General features: G+C 45.8%; 1 protein-coding gene across 1 annotated transcript in view; it reads left to right on the top strand.

Annotated features, from left to right (window-relative positions):
- The first annotated feature begins 15,825 nt into the window (after window positions 1-15,825).
- The window catches only part of hunk (hormonally up-regulated Neu-associated kinase), a 91,760-nt gene continuing 84,384 nt past the window's right edge, over window positions 15,826-23,201 (top strand). The window contains exon 1 of the mRNA XM_038801676.1: window positions 15,826-16,766. Coding sequence (XP_038657604.1) covers window positions 16,542-16,766 — 225 coding nt within the window. The 5' untranslated portion in view covers window positions 15,826-16,541. The remainder of the gene's footprint in view (window positions 16,767-23,201) is intronic.

Genomic DNA, 23,201 nt, shown 5'->3' on the forward strand with positions numbered 1-23,201 from the left:
CCACTCAACCAACACTAAGGGCAATTTTGGACACTAAGGGCAATTTAGCCTGGCCAATCCACCTAACCTGCACATCTTTGGACTGTGGGAGGAAACCTGAGCACCTGGAGGAAGCCCACGCACACACGGGGAGAACGTGCAGACTCCGCACAGCCAGTGATCCAGACGGGAATCAAACCTGGGACCTGGGAGCTGTGAAGCAATTGCGCTAACCATTATGCTACCGTGCTGCCCAATACATTTCTATTCTATATATATAACAATTCTGAAAAAGAGTCATATCAGACTCAAAACATCAGGGGGAATTCTCCGGTCTCGCCCATGGTGGGACCCGTTACGAGGGAGAATGGAGAATTTGGCGTTCCAGCCAAAACGCCTTTTACTTTCAGCATCACCAGACAGTCCCAGCCGTGAACAAGGCCAGAAGGTTTTGGCCATCAACTCTGTTTCTCCCGCCAGACCTGCTGAGTTTTTCCAGCACTTTCTGTGTTTATTTCAGATTTCCAGCACCTGCAGCATTTTAATTTTGTAGGACATTTATTAATGATTACAGATAAATTTCAGGATTTCAATTTCTAAATTTGTTTCCAATTACTACTTCACTGCAAACAAAGCCACTTAAAAACTGTGCCATTTGTTTATGCTCATTGAAAACAATATAAGGCGGTCATGTGAGACCAAAGACGTGGGGAGCGTTGCAAACAGATACACTAACGGATCTCCGGGAACATCAGCCAGCACACCGGGAGTCAAAGAATTTCCCCGCAGGGGAGAATCAAATACACACACACACACATAACTCTTGAAACCAGTTATACAGCGAGAAACAGGGAACAGGTTGTACGCTCAGCCTCTAAGCAAGACAAATGGTGCACAGTTGAAATTGGAGGGATGAGTAATCTTTTATGGTTTTTAAAATTTAGAATACCCAATTATTTTTTCCAATTGAGGGGCAATTTAGTGCGGCCAATCTACCTACCCTGCACATCTTTGGGTTGTAGGGTTGAGACCCAAGCAGACACGGGGGGGGGGGGGGAATAAGCAAACTCCACACGGACAGTGACCTGGGGCCAGGAGTGAACCTGGGTCCTCGGCATCGTGCGGCAGCAGTGCTAACCACTGTGCCACCGTGCTGCCCCAGGATGGATGAGTGAAACCAACCACAATGAAATGAGAAAGAGAAATGAAAAAGTTTTTAAAAATAATACCCTGCCTGACCTTGCTACACTTTTATTTCATATTGGCAGTAATGGATTGGCTGTACTGTGATTGGTGACACAGTTCATTGGCTGTCTTCACAAGTCCTTGCCTGTAAGTGATCAAAGCAGGTTTGTAAAGAATATTGCTATTGCCCGAAGCTGGCTGACAGCTGAGGTACAGCCAAGGCCCCAATCCTGTTAGTTTTTTTAATGATCTACAAAACAGACAAATCCACTCATTTTTAGTTGTTTTTGCGGCTCAGAATTTAATCAGTGCCCGACTTGAGCCTGTTGTTTTACGAGTTTGAGCAACACCTTCAACGTATGCGACCCAAGTGCACTCAGAATTGACAAGAAGGAGACAAATTGACCTCAGCTCGCAAAGAAAAACCTTGCAACAGCTGGATAATGTTCAGTTGAAGTTTGTTCACTTCAGCATAGCCACAGGTCATTTTTTTTTTAAGGTGGGTCATACGCCAGGCAACACATTATTAGTCGTGGCTCAGGAAATGCTTTGACTTGAAAAATTCAATGAGGTTCCTCCAGGTCAAGTAACAAATATAATCAGGGTATCATTTAGCAAAAAACAAATTGCGTTTTGCCACCTATTTATATTATGAGGAAGAATCGTTGAAGCACACCGCATGAAAACAAATGACAAACCTGGAACAGAGAACTTGAGACCAATGTTCCAACAAACAATTAATCTGGAATAATAAAAAGACTCTTGCACTCCACAGTTTGCTTTGACACGGTTTTTGATATAAGCTGCGCAGTGTGATTTAGCTTGTATTTCACAGAACGACACGGCATGGAAGGAGGCCATTCAAAATGACATTCAGGCAAACAGGCAAGGGGTGGGTGAGACTACAGATGCCATTTTAGTCTACTTAATGGAATGGAGAGGGCCAACCTTCTGAAATGACTTTAAAATTTGTAACTTCCCTGTAATATAGTGCGGCAGAAGCTCCCAGGATTTTACAAAAAAAAGGGGGATTGAGTTGGACCAAAATATTGCTGAACATGTGCCAGGGAGCAACGGTGCCAAATTTAATGCTATAAGTCCAACCTCCTTCTTTGAATAGAATACAGGCAAAGCTGCCTTAGAGGCCTCGGCCTGTGCTGCACACAAGTAAGGATTGCAATCTGCAAAATTCAAAGACAAAATGTTTTTTAAAGAGCTGAAGTCGTCGAAATAAAGTTGTGGTGGTGACAGAATACCACCACATTGCTCCCTGGGGCACAGCTGGGATATGAGCGGCATGGTGGCACAGTGGTTAGCATTGCTGCCTCACAGCGCCGGTTTCAATTCCGGCCTTGGGTCACTGTCTGTGTGGAGTTTGTACATTCTCCACGTGTTTATATGGATTTCCTCCAGGTGCTCCGATTTCTCCCACAGTCCAAAGATGTGCAGACTAGTTTACGGGGTTCTGAGTGCTAATTTGAAGGGTCGGTACAGGCTCTATGAGCCGAATAGTCTTCTTCTGCACCTTGGCTTACAGCATCTTCGGTTCACTGGGCTGGTTTGTGAGATAACTGCTTCCTGGGGCGATGGTATTGTCCTTGGAGGAGAGAGTGAGTAGACTAGGTGTGAGCGTGGGGATTGCTAATTTTGCACATTGTCTGCCATTTTAAATCAGACAGCCCTGTCAGTGCCCTCTCTTAATCATTCCCGGTTATATGAGAGAACCTCACCACCACCCCTCCCCTGCCCCCCCCCCCCCCCCCCCCCCCCCCCGGATCACAACGCACCTTTCCCCAGCTTTATTTGAAGGACTAACCATGCAACTTTCTTCTGACTTTCTTTTACTGGTGTAGAGTTAGGTCAAGTACTTGCTGGCGGATTGTATCATTGCTATTTCTTGCTCCCAGAATGGATCTGGCCCAGGTAAATTTGTATCAAAGCAGGGAAATCTGTAAGTGAACAATGTGCTGCCTTCAAAGAAGAGAGAGTTCAAATAGAGTCATGGTATATTCTCACAAATGGGAACGGTTGGGTTAACAATTTGAGATGGATGTCGTGGATGCTGAAAGAAATAGAGATTAAGTTGAAGCAGAAAAAAGTGAGCTCTTGACAGATGTCAGGTGGTTAGTACAATTAGAAACAGGCAGAATATGAAAGGTATAGAGGGAAACTGAGAAAGCAAATAAGAGAAGTAAAGCGGGAGTATGAGAAGAGACTGGCAGCTAACATAAAAAGGAATGCAAAAGGCTTCATAGGCAAATAAATGGTGAAAGTACAAGGGTAGCAGATATCTGAGAACATTGCCACCTAGAAATTCCACTCCAAGCCACTCACCATCCTGAATTGGAAATATATAATTGTTGCTCCACTGTTACCGGGTTAAAATCCTGGAATGCCTCCCTAACAGCACTGTGGGTGTACCTACACCACATTGATTTCAGTGTTTCAAGAAGGCAGTTCACCACCACATTCTGAAGGGCAATTAGGAATGGGCTGATAAATGCTGGCCCAGCCAGCAAATCAGAGATCCCATGAATTAATAAAATAAAAGAGGAGCGGGGCTGTTTAGGGATCAAAAAGTGGATTTAGACATGGCGGCAGATGGCATGCTGGGGTAGTAAATTAATGCTTTGCTTCCATCTTTACCAAGGAAGAAAGGGTTGGAAGATCGCAGTGAAAGAGGAATTAGTTCAGACGCTTGAAGGATTTAAAATTGATAAGGAGGAGCTATCCTATCTGGCTGCATCACAGACTGGTATGGCAACTGCTCGGCCCAGGACCACAAGAAACTTCAGAGAGTCGTGAACACTGCCCAGTCCATCACATGAGCGTGCCTCCCATCCACTGACTCCATCTACACCTCCTGCTGCATGGGGAAAGCGGGCAGCATAATCAAAGACCCCTCCCATCCGGCTTACGCGCTCTTCCAACTTCTTCTATCGGTCAGGAGATACAGAAGTCTGAGAACACGCAGGTAAGACTCAAAAACAGCTTCTTCCCCGCTGTTACCCAGAATCCTGAATGACCCTCTTATGGGTTTACCCCATTAATACTACACCCTGTATGCTTCATCTGATGCCGGTGCTTATGTAGTTACATTGTGTACCTAGTGTTGCCCTATTATGTATTTTCTTTTATTCCCTTTTCTTCCCATGTACTTAATGATCTGTTGAGCTGCTCGCAGAAAAATACCACTTTTTTTTAGCTTGACCACTGTAGCTTGACCACTTTTAGCTTGACCACTGACCACTGTACCTTGCTACACATGACAATAAATAAATCCAATCCAATCCAATATTGGATAGGTTGTCTATATTTAAAGTTGACAAAGTACCAAGACATTATGGGATGCATCCAAGGACACTGAAGGAAGTGGGAGTTGAAATTGTGGAGGTACAGGCCATGATTTTCAAATCATTCTTAGACTCAGGAATGGTGCCAGACCACTAGTTTTAGAATTTCCAACCAGTGGGAATATTTGTCTTTATCTGCCCTGCTTTCCCTGTTAATACTTCCCTATTCCCTGCTAATCCACTTGCCTGGATGAGTGCAGCTCCATCAACACTCAAGAGACTCCACACCATCCAGGATGAAGCAGCCCACTTGACTGGTACCTGATCCATCACCTTAAACATTCACTCCCTCCACCACTGAGGCACAGTGACAGCAGTGTGTACCATCTGCAGGATAGCATTGCAGCAACCCACCAAGGCTCCTTTGACAGTACTTTACAAACTCAGAACCTCTACCACCTTGAAGGACAAGGGCAGTAGATGTATGGGAAAACCGCACCTGCAAGTCCCCCTTGAAGCCACACCACCTCCTGGCTTAACTATCTCCTGGAGTTCCAGGACTTTGAGCCTTCACCGTCACTGGAACTCCCTTCCTAACACCACTGTGGGTGTACCTGCAACACATGGTTTGCAGTGGTTCAAGAAGGCAACTTACCACCACCTTCCCAAGGGTAATTAGGGATGGGCAATAAAATTGCTGGGCTGGCCAGCGACACCCATGTGCAGGTTAGATGGGGTTGCAGAGATAGGGCGGGGGAGTGAGCCTAAGCGGGGTGCTGTTTTAGAGGGTTGGTGCAGATTTATGGACTGTATGGTCTCCTTCTGCACTGTGGGGATTCTATAAAAAAAGCTGACAGTCACCTCGACAGCTTTGTCCTTTGCCAGACAACCGTCCATGTCATCAGTGGCTCATCATGAAGATCCAGAAGCTGGCTGCTGGGTAACAAGGACTAATTGCTCTACATGTGCCTCATGACTCCCCCGCTCCTACCCAACCACGCAGTTCACCTACAACTAAAGCTATGAAGCCATCATGGTGCAAACCATCGGTGTGTAGAAACATGGGTGTGCCACGGCTGAAAGGATTAACTCCAAAGTCTACACAAAGCCCTGTGCCAAATTGGAACCAGGCACCTCCATGTTTGTTGATCGTGACCAGAGGCTGTCTGGCAGATCCAATCAATGCAGCACCGTATCTCAGTGTGCATTCTCATCAGCAATCTCCAGCATGCAGTCCTCGCTCTCAGCTGATTCCTCTGCAACAATACTCATCTGGAACCTTGCTCCTCCCAATGAGCTTGCACACAAGCATTCCCCATGACCTGGATGTAACCCAGTCATGCCCATTGATTCACCATTTGCTGACTCTACCACCTTCTAAGCTATGTGCAGTGCTAATATCTGAGTTGGTAGCTATGATTATAAGATCTCGTGACAATGTTTCTTCATCAGAGGTCTGGTTTAGCTCTCATCCTTCATGTTCAGGCTGTACAGGCTGGCCAGGCAGCAGGTCTTGGGTATCTGAAAGCAGAAATGCAGAAGGGGAACATTGGGGTGAGGCAAGGGAGTTGGGTGGGAAGTAGCTCATCGTTGTCAGGAAGCAGAATGAGGATCACATGGGATTTGAGGAGGCATAAAGAGCATTGTCCTGTTCTCGCTGATGCCAAATGCAATAACCTCAGTCACAACCAGCCTCATGATATAGAGCACCATCTTCTCCAGAGGGATCAGGATGCCTGATGTCAGTTCTTTGCTGTTCCTGTGGTTATGACCCAGAATGTCCCACAGGGCAAAGGGAAGACTGTCAGCGAGTATATTAAAATATGTTTGGTTGACATCTCTGCTATTGCTGAATAGCTGGAGGAACATGGAGGCATTCGGAAGTAGGTATGAGACTGGCAGTATTGTTACAGTGAAGTTAAATCTCCAAATGTTAGACATGAGTCCTAATGGTGATGGGTGAGTGATTGGACTGTGATGCTTTGAACAGTGTGAAAGGTTGGCAGTGGCTAGGAAATGTAATTTCAGGATGTATTCACTAATCTGACCATGTACACGAAGTCATTGGGCATTTCCAGCATAGCAGTCAGGTCCTTCGGGTCAGATTCGTGAACTGACCTCCTTACCCACAAGCTCCCATTCCATTCCAGGTTCCTAAAGGCAGCAGTTCAAGTAGACAATGTTGTTATGAAAGCACATGGAATGCTGTCCTTCATTGGCAGAGGTCTTGAATATAAAAACAAGGAAAAAATGTTAGAATTGTATAAAAGACTGGTGAGGCCACAACTAGAATATTGTGTGCCGTTCTGGTCACCACATTACAGGAAGGACGTAATTGCAGGACAGCACGGTGGCGCAGTGGTTAGCACTGCTGCCTCATGACGCCGAGGTCCCAGGTTCAATCGTGGCCCTGGGTCACTGTTCATGTGGAGTTTGCACATTCTCCCCGTGATGGTGTGGGTTTCGCTCCCACAATCCAAAGATGTCCAGGGTAGATGGATTGGCCAAGCATAATTGCCCCTTAATTGTTAAAATGAATTGGGCACTCTAAATTTAACAAAAAAAGGAAGGGTGTAATTTCTCTGGAGAGAGTGCAGAGAGGGTTTACAAGAATGTTGCCAGGGGTAGAAAAGTATAGCTACGAGGAGAGATTGGATACATTGGGGTTGTTTCTCTTGAAACAAAGAAGGCTGAGGGGTGATTTAATTGAGGCATACAAAATTATGAGGGAATGAGATAGGGTGGACAGGATAAAATTTGTTTCCCTTGGTGGACAATTCTCAAACTCGGGGACATTGATTCAAGATAAGTGGCAGAAAGTGTAGAGGGGACATGAGCAAGAAATTTTTTGCGCAGAAGGTATGGAAGTCTTGAACTCGCTGCCCAAGTTGGTGGTGGAGACAGAGAACCCTAAACTCTTTTAAAAAGTACCTGGATCTGCTGTCAGCTGCAGGGCTATGGACTGGGTGCAGGAAGGTCGGATTAGAAAAGGTACCTGGGTGTCGTCGGGCTGGCATGGACATGATGGGTCGAATGGCCTCCTTCTGTGCTGCAATTTTTCTCTGGGCTTCCTCCTGAAGGTGTCCTTTGGCCGGGATTCTCCGATCCCGCGGGCAAGTTCTGGTGCCGGCTTCAAAGGCATCGCGAGCGGCTCCGCGTCAAAGGGCCTACAGGCCCAGGTATTCACCCCTTCCTAGGGGGCTAGTATGGCTGTGGAGTGGTGCCCGCTGCTCCGCGCATACACACCGCGGCCAGCGTGGGTCCGTGCATGTGCACCCCGGCAATATGGCTTAGACCTACAGGGGTCTGGCGCGTTTCTCCCCATTCCACCTCCAACACTAAAGCCTCTCGTGCTGTATCAAATACTTAAGCACAGTGGTTAGCACTGCTGCCTCACAGCTCCAGGGACCCCGGTTCATTCTAGCTCAGGTGACTGTCTGTGTGGGGTTTGCATTCCTCCCTGTGTCTGCGTAGGTTTCGTCCGGGTGCTCTGGTTTTCCCCCACATTCCAAAGATGTGCATGTTAGGTGGATTAGCCATGCTAAATTTCCCCTTAGTGTCCAAAAGGTTATGTGGGGTTCCTGGGTTACAGGGATGGGGTGGAAGCTTAAGTAAGGTGCTCTTTCCAAGGGTCGGTGCAGACTCGATGGGCTGAATGGCCTCCATCTGCACTGTAAGTTCTATGATTCTATGAACCACTTTATGATCCTTGAGATCTTTGATGCAGGATCGCACCCAGAATACTAACCTGCCTTTTATACTTTTAGATGTTTGATCAAACTGTTGTGCACTTCAATTATTTTCTGTTGTTAAAATCTTAAAAGAGATGAGACTACAAATTAGACTTGGTAATAATAGTAAATTAATGGTTAATGCATCATACCATTTAAAATAAACTAGTTATTATCAACATAAAACAGCAGACAGGAAAGCCCTATGAACATTTTCAGTATTCATTCATTATTATCATCAAGTCATTTTAAGCCTACAGTGCTCTTTTGAGCCTGTCAAAAAGGCTTATTTTCTTGCAATGAAAATACAGGCCATTACACAGCGGTCATTAAGGACAATAACTGATTTGTAGTAAAATGCACAGGTGAAATTCATGCTCAGGTGGATGTGACGGATTACCTGCAATTGGTAGATGTAATCTATTATCTTCAATCTATATAATATAAAGCAAGGATATGCGTACTCTTTACTTTACAACTTTTTATTGCGGTTTTCCCACCGCGTTGTGCCCGGCGCCAATCCTGTTGCATCGAGAGCATTGTGGGGAGGCCCAACGTGGGCATAGCGCCGGGCGCAAAACCGCACGCGGTCACCTGACCCACAGCACCCGGCATGATCTCGATCAGGCCCTCGCTGGGCATGATTCAGATAATCATATTTAAATGAGCCATTACACTCATGCAAATATGCGCGGCCTGTTTGATACAGGAGTCTCCTGGCTCCCGGGAGTCACCAAGCACACTGGCGAGGCCTCATCCAGGTGCTGATTAGTACTGGTCTCCACAAAGCGAAGACTAAACGTGATAGCCACTCCGGAGATCTTGGAGGAAGCGGTCAGTTTAGCTCAGTGGGCTAGACAGCTGGTTTGTAATGCAAAACAAGACCAACAGCGCAAGTTCAATTCCTGTACTGGCTTACCCGAACTGGCATGGCGACTCGGAGCTTTTCACAGTAGCTTCATACTTGTGACAATAAAAGATTATTATTATTGGAGCACCCTGGATGGTCGGGGACAGAGCAAGGCAGTGTTAGGTGGGGTTACTCTGTTATGGGGATAGGGTGAAGGTGTGGGCTTGAGTCGGGTGCTCTTTCCAGTGCAGAATTGATGGGCCGAATGGCCTCCTTTTTCATAGAATTTACAGTGCAGAAGGAGGCCATTCGGCCCATCGAGTCTGCACCGGCTCTTGGAAAGAGCACCTTACCCAAGCCCACACCCCCACCCTATCCCAATAACCCAGTAACCCCATCTAACACAAAGGGCAATTTGGACCCTAAGGGCAATTTATCACGGCCAATCCACCTAACCTGCACATCTTTGGACTGTGGGAGGAAACCAGAGCACCCGGAGGAAACCCACGCACACACGGGGAGTATGTGCAGACTCCGCACAGACAATGACCCAAGCCGGGATTCGAACCTGGGACCCTGGAGCTGTGAAGCGATTGTGCTAACCACAATGCTACCGTGCTGCCCCAAACACTTTTACACACACTTTTTATTAATAAAAAGAACCATAATGAAATATGCAGCAAATACAAATGGTTAACTATTATCTAATTCTTAATTCCCCACTTTAACTTTCCCCCAACCTCTACACACACACATAAGACATATAGAGAACGGGTGGGTGAATAATATTAAGTAAAAGGGGAAAAGAGCCTTGTTTCAGATGATCGTCTTTAGCATACTGTCCTTCAAAGCAGGCTTTCAGATTGAGATTTCTGCTTTCCAATCTGTAATGGTTTTCACTGTAGATTATTCAGGTCTCTGCAGTTTCAGAAATAATAATAACAATAACAGCTTATTGTCACAAGTAGGCTTCAATGAAGTTTCTGTGAAAAGCCCCTTGTCGCCACATTCCGGCACCTGTTTGGGGAGGCTAGTACAGGAATTGAACCCGCGCTGCTGCTTTGTTCTGCATTACAAGCCAGCTATTTAACCCAGTGTGCAAAACTCACAGCCTTTCTGGAGAGAGAGAGTGTGAGAGAGAGACAGAGAGAGAAAGAGAGCGAGAGAGAGAGAACATCCTTTCCCCTGAGTGTCCAGGGACCAACTCTGCTTTTCTCAGGTCTCTGGAAATCATCCCACTCAGGCAGAATCCAAACACCACCTGTTACTGGTGAGAATACGGCCTTTTGGCCAATTCATTGGCCACCAACCAATCAATCGAACCGAGTCCCACCCCATCTCTTGGTGCCACAACATCTGAATTTGTCAGCTCAAACTAGCCCCATATGCTAGGTTGCAACTTTTTGAATTCCTCAGTCTCTCTGCTGCTTGACTTAAAGATACATGCCCATTAAGAATCCGTAATTAAAAATGATAATGGCATAAAATTTGACACCAAGCCACATAAAGTGATATTAAAGCAGGTGACCAAAAGCTCAAAGAGGTGGAAAGTTCATGTAAAGTGTTTCAGAGCTTTACACCTAGTCGGGCTGGCAATGTGGCTTACTTACACTTGCTAGAAGCTGCATATATTCACACATAGGGCTCTGTCCTCTTCAGGCAAAAGGAACATGTCCAGGCATTCCACCTTTTTTTGAATTAAACAAAAGAATACGGACAATGGCTCCACGATAATACCTCAACCTAACAGAGTCAACTTGTCACCCACTCAACACCCTTTTCTTATACACTATGCTCTCTTTGAATAGAAGAAAAATATTATGGATGCTGAAATCAGAAACGAAAACAGATAATGTTGGAAAAATGCAGCAAGTTGGACAGCACCTGTCGGAGAGAGAAAACACAGTTAACATTTTGAGTCCATATCACTCTTCTTCAGAGCAAAAGGAAGGGAGAAATGTGTTGAATTGTATACTGTATAAGAGGGGGGTTTCTTTTTTTACTTTCAGGTCCAGATGCTACCAGACCTGCTGCGTTTTTCCAACATTATCTGTTTGTGCTCCCTTTGAAATTTGGTATTCTTGCATTTGTCATGATGATTCCAAGATGAAAAGCTTCAACAAGCATGTCCCTTTATTGTGTTCCTTTGTGTTAGAACATATACCAGCTTTTCTTGATTAGAAGAAGCCCAAACAGGTTTTACCAAATGTAATCACACTGCTGGGTAGAGGACAATTTCATGGCCCTTAGCACAGCAGGGCCATTGTAAGCAGCACGCCCAACAATCTGTGTGTGTTTTTATAACAGTTCATTTTTAAGGCAGTCACAATGAAACCATCCTATCATCAAGCTATAGATGTTAGTAATGCACTTAATACAGGATATTGGCATGAGTATAACTGAAAGGGTGCAGATTGTTCTGGATTCTTCCTTTTTTCAGACATAACTTGAAGACAAAGTGAGTAATATTTCTGTTGCCACACATGTGTACACATTTCAAATACAAAAGTTAAACAATGACAAAGTATTTCTTCTCCATGGATTTTATTGTAACCCCTTTGAACTGTTTAATGTGCTCAATACACAAACATTAGAGAGTGAACACAGTTTTATGCTTATACAATCTGGAGAAGAGACTTACTTAATTATGCATTGAGAATTAGTTTTTTTTTCTCTACGTGAATCTCGCCTATAAACCCTCTCTAGAGTTTGGAAGACTACATTTGCTACAGTGCTATGATCCTCAATATGGAACTCAAGTGAACAGAGTTCACAAAAGGAGTTGCCTGACTGAAAACTACAGCTGATTAATTCCAGCTGCTGTATTGTGTTCTACAAGATTGCATCACTGGACATCAGCCCTCAGGCACGTCGACTGTGCACACAAAACACATCCTCAATATGGGCAAGTGCTTTATGTTCAGTGTCGCTGCTGAGGCAGAATGTTTAATTTTTTTTGTTACTAATCATTGCTTCCCAACCTGCTTGTTACTTTAAAATATTTCACCCAAAACATCATTGTCTTCAGAATTTATTTTTTATTCGTTCATAGGATGTAGATGTTGCTCGCAAGAACGACATTTATTGCCCATCCTCAATTACTCTGGGGAAGCTGCAGGTGAGCTACCTTCTTGAATGCAACTCAATGACTTTCCATTTCAGAGGGCAGTTCAGAGTCGGCCGCATTGATGTGGACCTCGAGTCATATATAGGCCAGACCAGGTGAGGATGACAGATTTCCTTCCCTAAAGGACATTAGTGAACCAGCTGGGCTTTACCAACAATCCTGTAGTTTCACGATCCCCATTATTAATGTAATTCCCGATGTATTTAATTGAATTTAAATTCTGCAACTGCCATGGTGGATTTGAACTAGTACTGGTCCAGTTGAAATGAAAATCGCTTATTGTCACGAGTAAGCTTCAATGAAGTTGCTGTGAAAAGCCCCTAGTCGCCACATTCCGGCGCCTGTCCGGGGAGGCTGGTACAGTTATATAACCAATAATCTGCTGTACCCCCAGAAAGAGACAGAAACTTTCCAACATGCTTCACATGCAATTATTATTACTTTTATGTTATGTATTTTGCTACAGCACGATCTTACAAACAGCAATGAAATGAATGACCAGTTCATCAGCTTGTAGTAGTCTCAGTTGAGGAAGGAATATTCGCCAGGACGCTGGGAGAATTCTTCGTTGTTCTTAAGATGACACCATGAGACATTAAGCATTCACATGAACAGAGTGAGCCTTGGTTTGGTCTGAAGTGGTGACTTCTTCAACAGTACAGCAGTCCCTTCACTACAGTGCAGGAGAGCACTGAAGCTGTAAAATGCTGACTCGGAGGTGTTAACAGTTGAGTCAAGTTGACTCTTCCTAAATATTGTGCTCTCTTTAAAGAAGGGTCAGGTTGGATTTTTAATCGGTACAAGTGGATGAGCTTTAAGCGAGTTAAAACCATCTCCATAATGTCTATGGACTAAACCGCCAATACCTCGCCTTTGGTCTGATGATTTTGGACCATTTCACATAATATCATCAATTATGGCATTCTACACCAGTTATGGACACCTGGTCAGCCCTCAATAATGGCTGAGAGACTGAACCAGATGTAACTTATTAAAGTTTTAATATGATACAAAAAGATCCAGGAGTGACAATATAAGAAATAGAGCTTGGTTATTTTATTAACAAACTTTATTAAAACAAAACTATCTTTAAACTTTTAAACTCCAAACCAACACTAACAGATTACACACAGTTTTATGAAAATACAGTTCTCATTCCACTTACGCTTACAGGCAAAAGCAACACTTGTATTTAGGAAGCAATCTTTCTACTGTTGGGGACATTTGTTCAGAACCCTTTTCCAAAGCCTTCTCTCTGTGGCTTTTCTTTTCACCGCTTCAATGGCTAGTTACATTTTTCTACTTTTGTCTGTTCCAAATCGATTCTCTCTCTCTCTAAACTCTGCCCTTCCCTTCAAATAAAGGTCCCCCTTTGGGATGTCCAGACTGAAACTTATCAACAGTAATATGGACTGTTTGTTTGCCCATTTCTGTTTACATAAAAGACCAAAGCTATGCAATTCATATGCAACTACCTTCCACTGACGGACAAATGGGTCATCAAACTCTGTAATAGGATAATGGCTGGTCATGCAGGAATATCTCGAAAGACAATGAATCTCGGGCGAATCACTGATGTATTTGATAATGATTTAAGTCTGAATGAGACCATGTGACTCAGCCAGGTGTGAGCGTATCCCCTTGAGTCCAGGCTAACAGTATTTTCCTTCAGTCTGTTTAGCCCTTAAAATGCCTGCTACATTTAGGACCCCATTTCTGGACCCAAGTTCCTAATAGCTCCCAAAATTCAGAAGTTTGTAAAAGGATTTAACAGTGCTAGAATTGTTTCAAATAATGTGTTTTAGAAAAATCTCCCATTATGGTGAAATCTATTGCACTATTTTCCCCAATAAAACACGGCATGAAAACAGTTTTGCTCTCTCATAATAAAAACATAAATTTTCTGTGTGACCACAAATAATAACAGCTTTTAGAAAACAGGAAAGAATAATGACACCACCTATACAGGTATTGATGGATTAAATATCATTTGGCATGTTACAGTTTACTCAGGAAGTTTAAGGGTGGATTCTTCTGCTCTCATTGGTGGTGACCTTGGAGGTGGGTGGGAAGGGCATGTAATCAGCAGGATGGAGGTGTACCAGAACCCCGCCTCCTTCCCATGTCCACCAGAAATAAGTTCTGAGCAGGAGGGCCATTGGCCGGCCGTCCTGCCCTGCTGCCTATTGAGGCATTTAAGTGGTCAGTTAATGACTTGTTCCACCACCACTGGTGTTAACCCAGTGGAGGGCAGTGCGTTGCCACGTGGCATGCATGTCAACACAAACCATAAAGCCAGCTTGTCCCGCCCAGAGGAAGCAGTCCCACGATCAACGGCACTCAGTGCCTGATTAAGGCACCTCGATATCGGGAAGGGAAGAGATCTTTGAGAGCCACCATGCTGCCTTTGCTCCCAACTCCCCCTGAATCTCTCTTCCCATGATTCCCACACCCCATCAAAGCTCCCCCCCAACCCAACTCAACTTGTGGCCTGGGATATTTGATGACTCTGAGATTCTGGTGCCTGTCCTACCTGCAGCAGCCACGGCCTACCCAATAGCATTGCTGGGCACCAGCCACTGGTTGGCCAGCAGCACTTGGTCGTGAGATTTCTGTCCTTTGGGGTGTCTTGATTTCAGGTTGCAAAGCCCATCGCTGGCTTCACCACTGCCCAGTTAGCTGGTGGCTGAGTGGGGGCCTACCCAAAATAATGCAGTGCGGGTCTCTCGCTGGCTCACCAGTTGGCGGGTGAAACCCCCGATGTCTCAATAAGATTTTGCCCCAAGTTGCTGTGGCAAAATGTACTTTTCCATGCATGTTGTAACCGGGAGCTGTGGAGAGTGATGGTGGAAGCTCCGGTATTCCAACACATGGCTGCCCAGGAATCTCTCCCTTTTTACCTCCTGTCATTGGCTTGTATTGGAAGGATTGCTGGTTGATACTGTGCCACCATTTGTATAGGATATACAAATATCACCTTGAACAATATGGCCGAGTCTGCGAGCAGGTAAGATTGCCGATGCAAGCCTCGGCCAAAACATGCGAGTGGAAAATCAGGGGCTGGGTTCTGTGGTTCCCCCAGCCGTGTATTTCTCGGTGGAGAGCCGTTCTGGATTCTCTCTTCCCACTCGGCTAAATCGCTGGCTTTTAAAGCAGACCAAGCAGGCCAGCAGCACGGTTCGATTCTCGTACCAGCCTCCCCGGACAGGCGCCGGAATGTGGCGACTAGGGGCTTTTCACAGTAACTTAATTGAAGCCTACTCGTGACAATAAACGATTTTCATTTAATTTCCCATTGAAGCCACCCCACGCTGCCGGAAAACCAGCTGGGCGGCAGGTCTCTGCTGGCGGCAAAAAATAATCCCAACGGCGGAGATGGAAAACTAGAAGAGAGAACAATGTAGGGGCGTGGGCGAAGGGCAAAACACCAGGAGAAAAGTGGGGGGATGGAAATTCGGAGAGCCAAAGTAAACAATGTTGAGGATAAAAGGGAAAATTTATATTAATAATTTCCTCCCCCTCCCATCAAAAATAATTGGGAGATTGAGCGGCCAAAGGGGGAAAAACTGGGTGGGGTGGAGTGAGGGAAGGAATGAGACACACACAGAAGAATTTACTGGATACCAAGAAACAACGGAGGGAGTTTCGAAGGAAGCAGATTAAAGACGAAGCTCGGGAAAGTTGGAATTTATTAAAAGGGGGGAAAGGGCAAGGGGCAATCAAACCTGAGGGGGGAATTTACAAAAAGAAAAGAACTCCAGAGAGACGAATCATTCCTCTCGTCGTTTACAAAAGGAAGAGGCCAGGCTGGTTCCCTCCCGCCTTCTGGAAATGTGAGAAGTTTGAAAGATGAAATCAGCAGTGGGCTCTGTCCCAGCCGCTCAGTGTGTATCTGTGTGTGTGTGTGTGGGGAGAGACTGCAACTCACCACAACTTCACCACACTCTCTCCACCCTGACAAGGTCGCTTCTGCTCAGACCGGAGCTGAAAAAATAAAGTCACCGGCACCAGGCGGGAAAGGTGGAAGATCTGGAGAGCGAGAGGGAAGGAGAGAGGGATGCAGATGTCTGAACGTTGACTGAACTTCGCCCGGCGATCAAGGGAAGGAACACCGAATTGTCCTGCTGTCCGAGTGAAGATCAGTCTTTGACAGAAGCTGCCAGATGTAAACACTTGGGGACAAGGCAGTTTGTGTGAGGAAATCGCACTTTGGTGACTGGAAGCTGCCCCTGGGCGAGTTCCCTTTAATTGGTTCTGTTTGGCCGCCTTTGTTTTGTCTGGAGCTGCGAGTGTTTGACGGGACTCTTTCTTTATTTAGTCAGTCACTTGGGCTCGTCTCCCCTTGCTGACCGCCGCTCCGCTCGCTCGCCGCCAGGATGCCAGCCGCCGCCGGGGACAGCCTTGACCATCCCGCCCTGGCACAGCTCCGCATTGCCACCTCGGCGCTCCGCCTTCCGCTCCCCGTCTCCCACGTTTCCCGGGACTCGATCCGGAATTTCCACCACACCAAACGGGTCGGCAGCTACCTGATAGGGAGGAAGTTAGGAGAGGGATCTTTCGCCAAGGTTAGAGAAGGATTGCACGTTCTGACCGGGGAAAAGGTAATTTCCTCCCTTGCTCTCACTTGTGTGTGTCTTCGTTCACGTGGATTCCTTGTTTGCAATTGTCCGAAACACTGCGAAAAGTTTTTTTTAAAATGTGGTTCCCGCGTACAAAGAATTATGCTTAGAATTAGAATTTCCAGAATTGTGCTTTACAGGACTGAAAGATGCTGGAAGACACAGTTAGTAAGTCAGCATCTGAAGCAAGTTACGTTTTGAGCTGGATAGCACTGGTCAGTGAGTGGTCTGACAATTGGTGATGGGCACTCTCGGCCAACGTTAGGTGTTGGACACCGGACAGAGTTGTGTCACCACGTGATGAACACCCATTGCTATGTGTCACTGTGTGATGAACATCAATTGCCACGTGTTACCATGTGATGAACACCCATTCTCAATGTGTCACCATATGCTGAACCCCCATTCTCAGTGTATCGCCATGTGATGAACACCATTATCAATGTGTCACCATGTGAATACCCATTCTCAGTATGTCACCATGTGATAAACACCCATTTTCAACGTGTCACCATGTGCTGAACCCCCATTCTCAGTGTATCACCATGTGATGAATACCATTCTGTGTGTCACCATCTGATGAACACCCATTCCCAATGTGTCACGATGTGTTGAACACCCATTCTCAGTATATCACCATGTGATAAATACCCATTCTCAAGGTGTCATGTGTGAACACCCATTCTCAATGTGTCACCGTGTGCCAAACACCCATTCTCATTGTGTCACCTTGTGATGAACATCCATTGCCATGTGTCACCATGTGATGAACACCCATTGCCATGTGGCACCATGTGATGAACACCCATTCCCAGTGTCTCACCATGTGATGAATACCCATTCTCAATGTGTCATCGTGTGATGAATACCCATTCTCAATGTGTCATCGTGTGATGAACACCCATTCTCAATGTGTCACTGTGATGAACACCCATTCTCAATGTGTCACTGTGTGATGGACACCCATTCTCAATGTGTCATCGTGTGATGAACACCCATTCTCAATGTGTCACTGTGATGAACACCCATTCTCAATGTGTCACTGTGTGATGGACACCCATTCTCAATGTGTCACTGTGATTAATACCATTCTCAATGTGTCACCATGTTATGAACACCCATTCTCAATATGTCACTGTGTCGAATACCATCTCTATGTGTCACCGTGTTATGAACACCCATTCCCAATGTGTCACTGTGTGATGAACACCCATTCCCAATGTGTCACCGTGTGATGAACACCCATTCTCAATGTGTCACCGTGTGATGAACACCCATTCTCAATGTGTCACCGTGTGATGAACACCCATTCTCAATGTGTCACCATGTTATGAACACCCATTCTCAACGTGTCACCGTGTTATGAACACCCATTCTCAATGTGTCACCATGTTATGAACACCCATTCTCAATATGTCACTGTGTCGAATACCATCTCTATGTGTCACTGTGTGATGAGCACTCATTCTCAATGTGTCACCGTGTGATGAACACCCATTCCCAATGTGTCACCGTGTGATGAACACCCATTCTCAATGTGTCACCGTGTGATAGAACATAGAACACACATACATACAGTGCAGATGGAGGCCAGCAGCACGGTTCGATTCCCGTACCAGCCTCCACGGACAGGCGCCAGAATGTGGCGACTAGGGGCTTTTCACAGTAACTTCATTGAAGCCTACTCGTGACAATAAGCGATATTCGTATTCGTATTTGTATTCATTCAGCCCATCAATTCTGCACCGACCCACTTAAACCCTCACTTCCACCCTATCCCTGTAACCCAATAACCCCTCCCAACCTTTTTTTTGGTCATTAAGGGTAATTTATCATGGTAATCCACCTCAGCTGCACGTCTTTGGACTGTGGGAGGAAACCGGAGCACCCAGAGGAAACTCACGCATATACGGGGAGAACGTGCAGACTCATTATCAATGTGTCACTGTGTTATGAGCACCCATTGCCATGTGTCACTGTTTGATGAACACCCAATGTCAATGTGTCACCATGTGATGAACACTAAATCTCAGTGTATTACCGTATGATGAACTTCCATTCTTACTGTGTCCTGTGTGATGAGTACCTAATCTCAGTGTGTCATGTGTGATGAGACTCTCATGTGTCACCACCACATGATGAACAGCCATTCTCAGTGTGTCACCATGTGCTGAACACCCATTGTCTGTGTGGCACTGTGTGTTGGACACACATTCTGTGCGTCACCGTGCGATGAACACCTACTGTCAGTGTATTACTGTGTGATGAACACACATTCTCAATGTGTCATCATGTGATGAACACCAAATTTCAGTGTGCCACTCTGCAAGGAACCTCCATTCTCAATGTGTCACTGTGTGAAGAACACCCATTGTCAGCGTGTCACCATTTGATGAACACCCATTCTTAGTGTTTTCCCTACAACTAGTGGTTGGCCAGCAGTGGTTATCCTGTATTGGAGATCCTTGGTCAGAGTTTAACCTGAGATGTACACCGTTGGTCTGGGGCAAAAACAGATTGTTGGTCAGAGCTGTGGTAACTTGTGATGAACATCCTTTGTCAGATATCTCTTGATCTATGAAGGGAGAGGCATGTACTGTACACTCCCCTGTCAGCATCAATGGGGCCAAGGTGGAGATGGTTAGCAGTTTCAAATGCCTTGGGGTGCATATCTCCAAAAATCTGTCCTGGTCCACCCATGTCGACGCTACCACCAAGAAAGCACAACAGCGCCTATACTTCCTCAGGAAAGTAAGGATAGTCGGCATGTCCACATTAACCCTTGCCAACTTTTACAGATGCACATAGAAAGCATCCTATTGGGCTGCATCACAGCCTGGAATGGCAGCTGCTCGGCCTAGGACTGCAAGAAACTTCAGAGAGTCGCAAACACTGCCCAGTCCATCACACAAACCTGCCTCCCATCCATTGACTCCATCTACACCTCCCGCTGCCTGGGGAAAGTGGGCAGCATAATCAAAGACCCCTCCCACCTGGCTTACTCACTCTTCCAAGTTCTTCCATAGGGCAGGAGATAGAGAAGTCTGAGAACACGCACGAATAGACTCACAAACAGTTTCTTCCCCGCTGTTACCAGACTCCTAAATGACCCTCTTATGGACTAACCTAAATTAATTCTACACCCTGTATGCTTCATCCAATGCCGGTGCTTATGTAGTTACATTGAATACCTTGTGTTGCCCTATTATGTATTTTCTTTTATTCCCTTTTCTTCCCATGAACTTAATGATCTATTGAGCTGCTCCCAGAAAAATACTTTTAACTATACCTCGGTGCACGTGGCAATAAACAAATCCAATCCAGTGGTGGCACAGTAGTTAGCACTCACAGCTCCAGGGACCCGGGTTGGTTAGACTCCGTGTCTGCATGGGTTTCCTCCGGGTGCTCCGGTTTCCTCCCATAGTCCAAAGATGTGCAGGTTAGGTGGATTGGCCATGCAAATTGCCCCTTAGGGTGGGGTTGCAGGAATAGGATGAGGGATTGGGTTTAGGTAGAACATAGAACATAGAACATTACAGCGCAGTACAGGCCCTTCGGCACACGATGTTGCACCGTCCTGTGAAACCCTTCTAAAGTCCCTCTACACTATTCCCTTATCGTCCATATGCCTATCCAATGGCCATTTGAATGTGTTTAGTGTTGGCGAGTCCACTACTGTTGCCGGCAGGGCATTCCACACCCTTACTACTCTCTGAGTAAAGAATCTACCTCTGACATCTGTCCTATATCTATCTCCCCTCAATTTAAAGCTATGTCCCCTCGTGCTGGACATCACCATCCGAGGAAAAAGGCTTTCGATGTCCACCCTATCTAATCCTGTGATCATCTTGTATGCCTCAATTAAGTCCCCTCTTAACCTTCTTCTCTCTAACGAAAACAGCCTCAAGGCAGCCTTTCTTCATATGATCTTCCCTCCATACCAGGCAACATTCTTGTAAATCTCCTCTGTACCCTTTCCAATGCTTCCACATCCTTCCTATAATGTGGCGACCAGAACTGCACACAATACTCCAAATGCGGCCGCACCAGAGTTTTGTACAACTGCAACATGACCTCATGGCTCCGAAACTCAATTCCTCTACCAATAAAAGCTAACACACCGTACGCCTTCTTAACAACCCTCTCGATGGGTCAGTGCTGACTCAATGGGCTGAATGACCTACTTCTGCACTGCAGGGATCTTATGATTCTATGATCCCATTGGCCAAGGTTCTGTTAACCTGACAGAGACCCTTGCTCAGAGGTATGTTAACTTATCCCTTTAGCTTTTCACATAATGATGGAACTGCTTTGTACTTCCAGTGTTTTCACATTTCCGACATTTCATTTTTTTTTCTTTTTATCTCAACTCCTGGTTCCCTGCTGTCCTCACAAAGGTCTCGATCATGGGTTTTGTCATGTTCTCTGTATTTTCAAGAGCCGCGGTAATATACTGAACTGTATATATTTTAGCCTGAGGGAAGCTACTCCCAAGACTTTCACCCATCATTATGGCTCAAAACCATTAAACCCTTTCCATCGGATAGCAATGTCATGTTCCGCCTTCTCTCCCAAGCAAGTTCTAGCTTTCGACCTGCTTCCCGCTGGAGGAAATATGTTACTTGTGGGACGGTACTTTGGAATGCCCCCGCCTGAGGGCAAAAACAGCCACAAAAAAAAAGAAAGAAAAACACTGATGGAGATTTAAAACAGAAAATGCTGGAATTACTCTGTGGAGAAGCCAAATTAACTTTCAGGCCTTTGATCAGAGAAAGCTGACTTTGAATGATAATAATGGATCAATACAAGTATTGATGCCAGTGTTGTAATTCAGCACTCGTTTTATCAGCCATGCTTGCCTCATTTCCATGTAATTAGCACAGAGATTATTGAAATGCTAATAGATTGGATGAAAATAATCGAACTGAAAGGGCAGGTGACACTGTGTCAAGAAGTTTTATACAGTCTTTTGCTGGCAGTCTGCTCTGAATAAAACTCAAAGGTGTTTTTTTCCATGATAAATTTGTAGTCCAGTGCTTACCTCAGTGAGGTATTTCTTTTCCTTTATTAGTATTGTTTAGGTTAAAATAATATTTCACCAATATCGCCTGTGGTGTTCAGCATCTTTTTTTTCACAACTCCAGTTACTTCATTGCCATTTGACGCTGCCTCTCATTTAGGGGTATTTACAGTTCGGTATATTTTTAGTCCAAGTCTAGACTGGCTTGAGTTGTAATAACAGCGTTCAGTTCAAAATTTGCCTTTTGGGCAAAAATCCAAGCATGTCTTCAACCAAACGAACAACCTCAACCCAGCTTCACCAGTCATTTCTGTCAGTTTGCTGTGGGAAGAGGTTTCTGCCATGGATTCATACCTCTGAAGTCACAGCCCAATGGAAGCATTCTTCATCGGGCAAGATCACAAAGCTGCAAAATGATCTAATTTCACTCTTCTGATGATAGGGAGATAGTTGATCATGGAGGGAAAAAAATAACAGAAACGGTCATTTTCCCCATTAAAATAAGAAACTATTTAGTGATCGCCACATCACTAGATTGCTTCCTATTGCCTGAATGGTTAAAGTCTCGAAAGGGCCAATTAATATTGAGTGGATAGATATGAAGAATAAACACTCCTGAAAAAACGTAGTGTTTTCAGCTTGATGCTGAGTGCCGCTGGATGAGTGATGGTGGGTACATTGAGAGTGCGGATGGTGAACTTCTGGTTGCGGCTATGACCAGCTAAGTCGCACGTTTGGCTGCTCCTGTTAGGAAGGTGTTTTCGGGCCGATTGGAGGGCCCCTAACGGCGCTGGAACGGCAATTCCCGGTGGGGGAAGGTTCCCAGAGGTGAACCCCGAAAAATTTATGGTCGTCACCCGAAGTGGGGCAGGAAAAAAAGCGGCAGCAGCTCCCCGAAAAAAGCGGGGGAAGAAATCCAAAATGGCGGCCGGCGGCGCACCCGAGGACTGGAGGAAGTGGGCGGAGGAGCAGCAGGCCGCTCTCCTGCGCTTCTTCACGGAGCTGAAAGTGGAGCTGCTGGAGTCGATGAACGCGACGACCACCAGGCTGATGGGGGCACAGGCGACCCAAGAGGCGTCAATTCGGGAGCTGCAGCAGGAGATGACTGTGAGGGAGGAGGAGGCCACGGTCCTCGTGGGAAAGGTGGAGGTGCACGAGGCACTCCACCTGAGATGGCAAAACCGATTGGAGGAGATGGATACCCGCATGAGGCGGAAAAACCTGAGGATCCTGGGCCTGGCAGAAGGGCTGGAGGGGTCGGACCTCCAGGGGTATTTGGCAGAAATGCTGGGCTCACTGATGGGGGCAGGGGCCGTCCCTTCGCCCCTGGAATTGGAGGAGGCCTACAGAGTAATGGCCAGGAAGCCAAGAGCAAACGAACCCCCGAGGGCGGTGCT

Source organism: Scyliorhinus canicula, chromosome 7, assembly GCF_902713615.1.
Source record: "Scyliorhinus canicula chromosome 7, sScyCan1.1, whole genome shotgun sequence".
Classification (NCBI taxonomy): domain Eukaryota; kingdom Metazoa; phylum Chordata; class Chondrichthyes; order Carcharhiniformes; family Scyliorhinidae; genus Scyliorhinus; species Scyliorhinus canicula.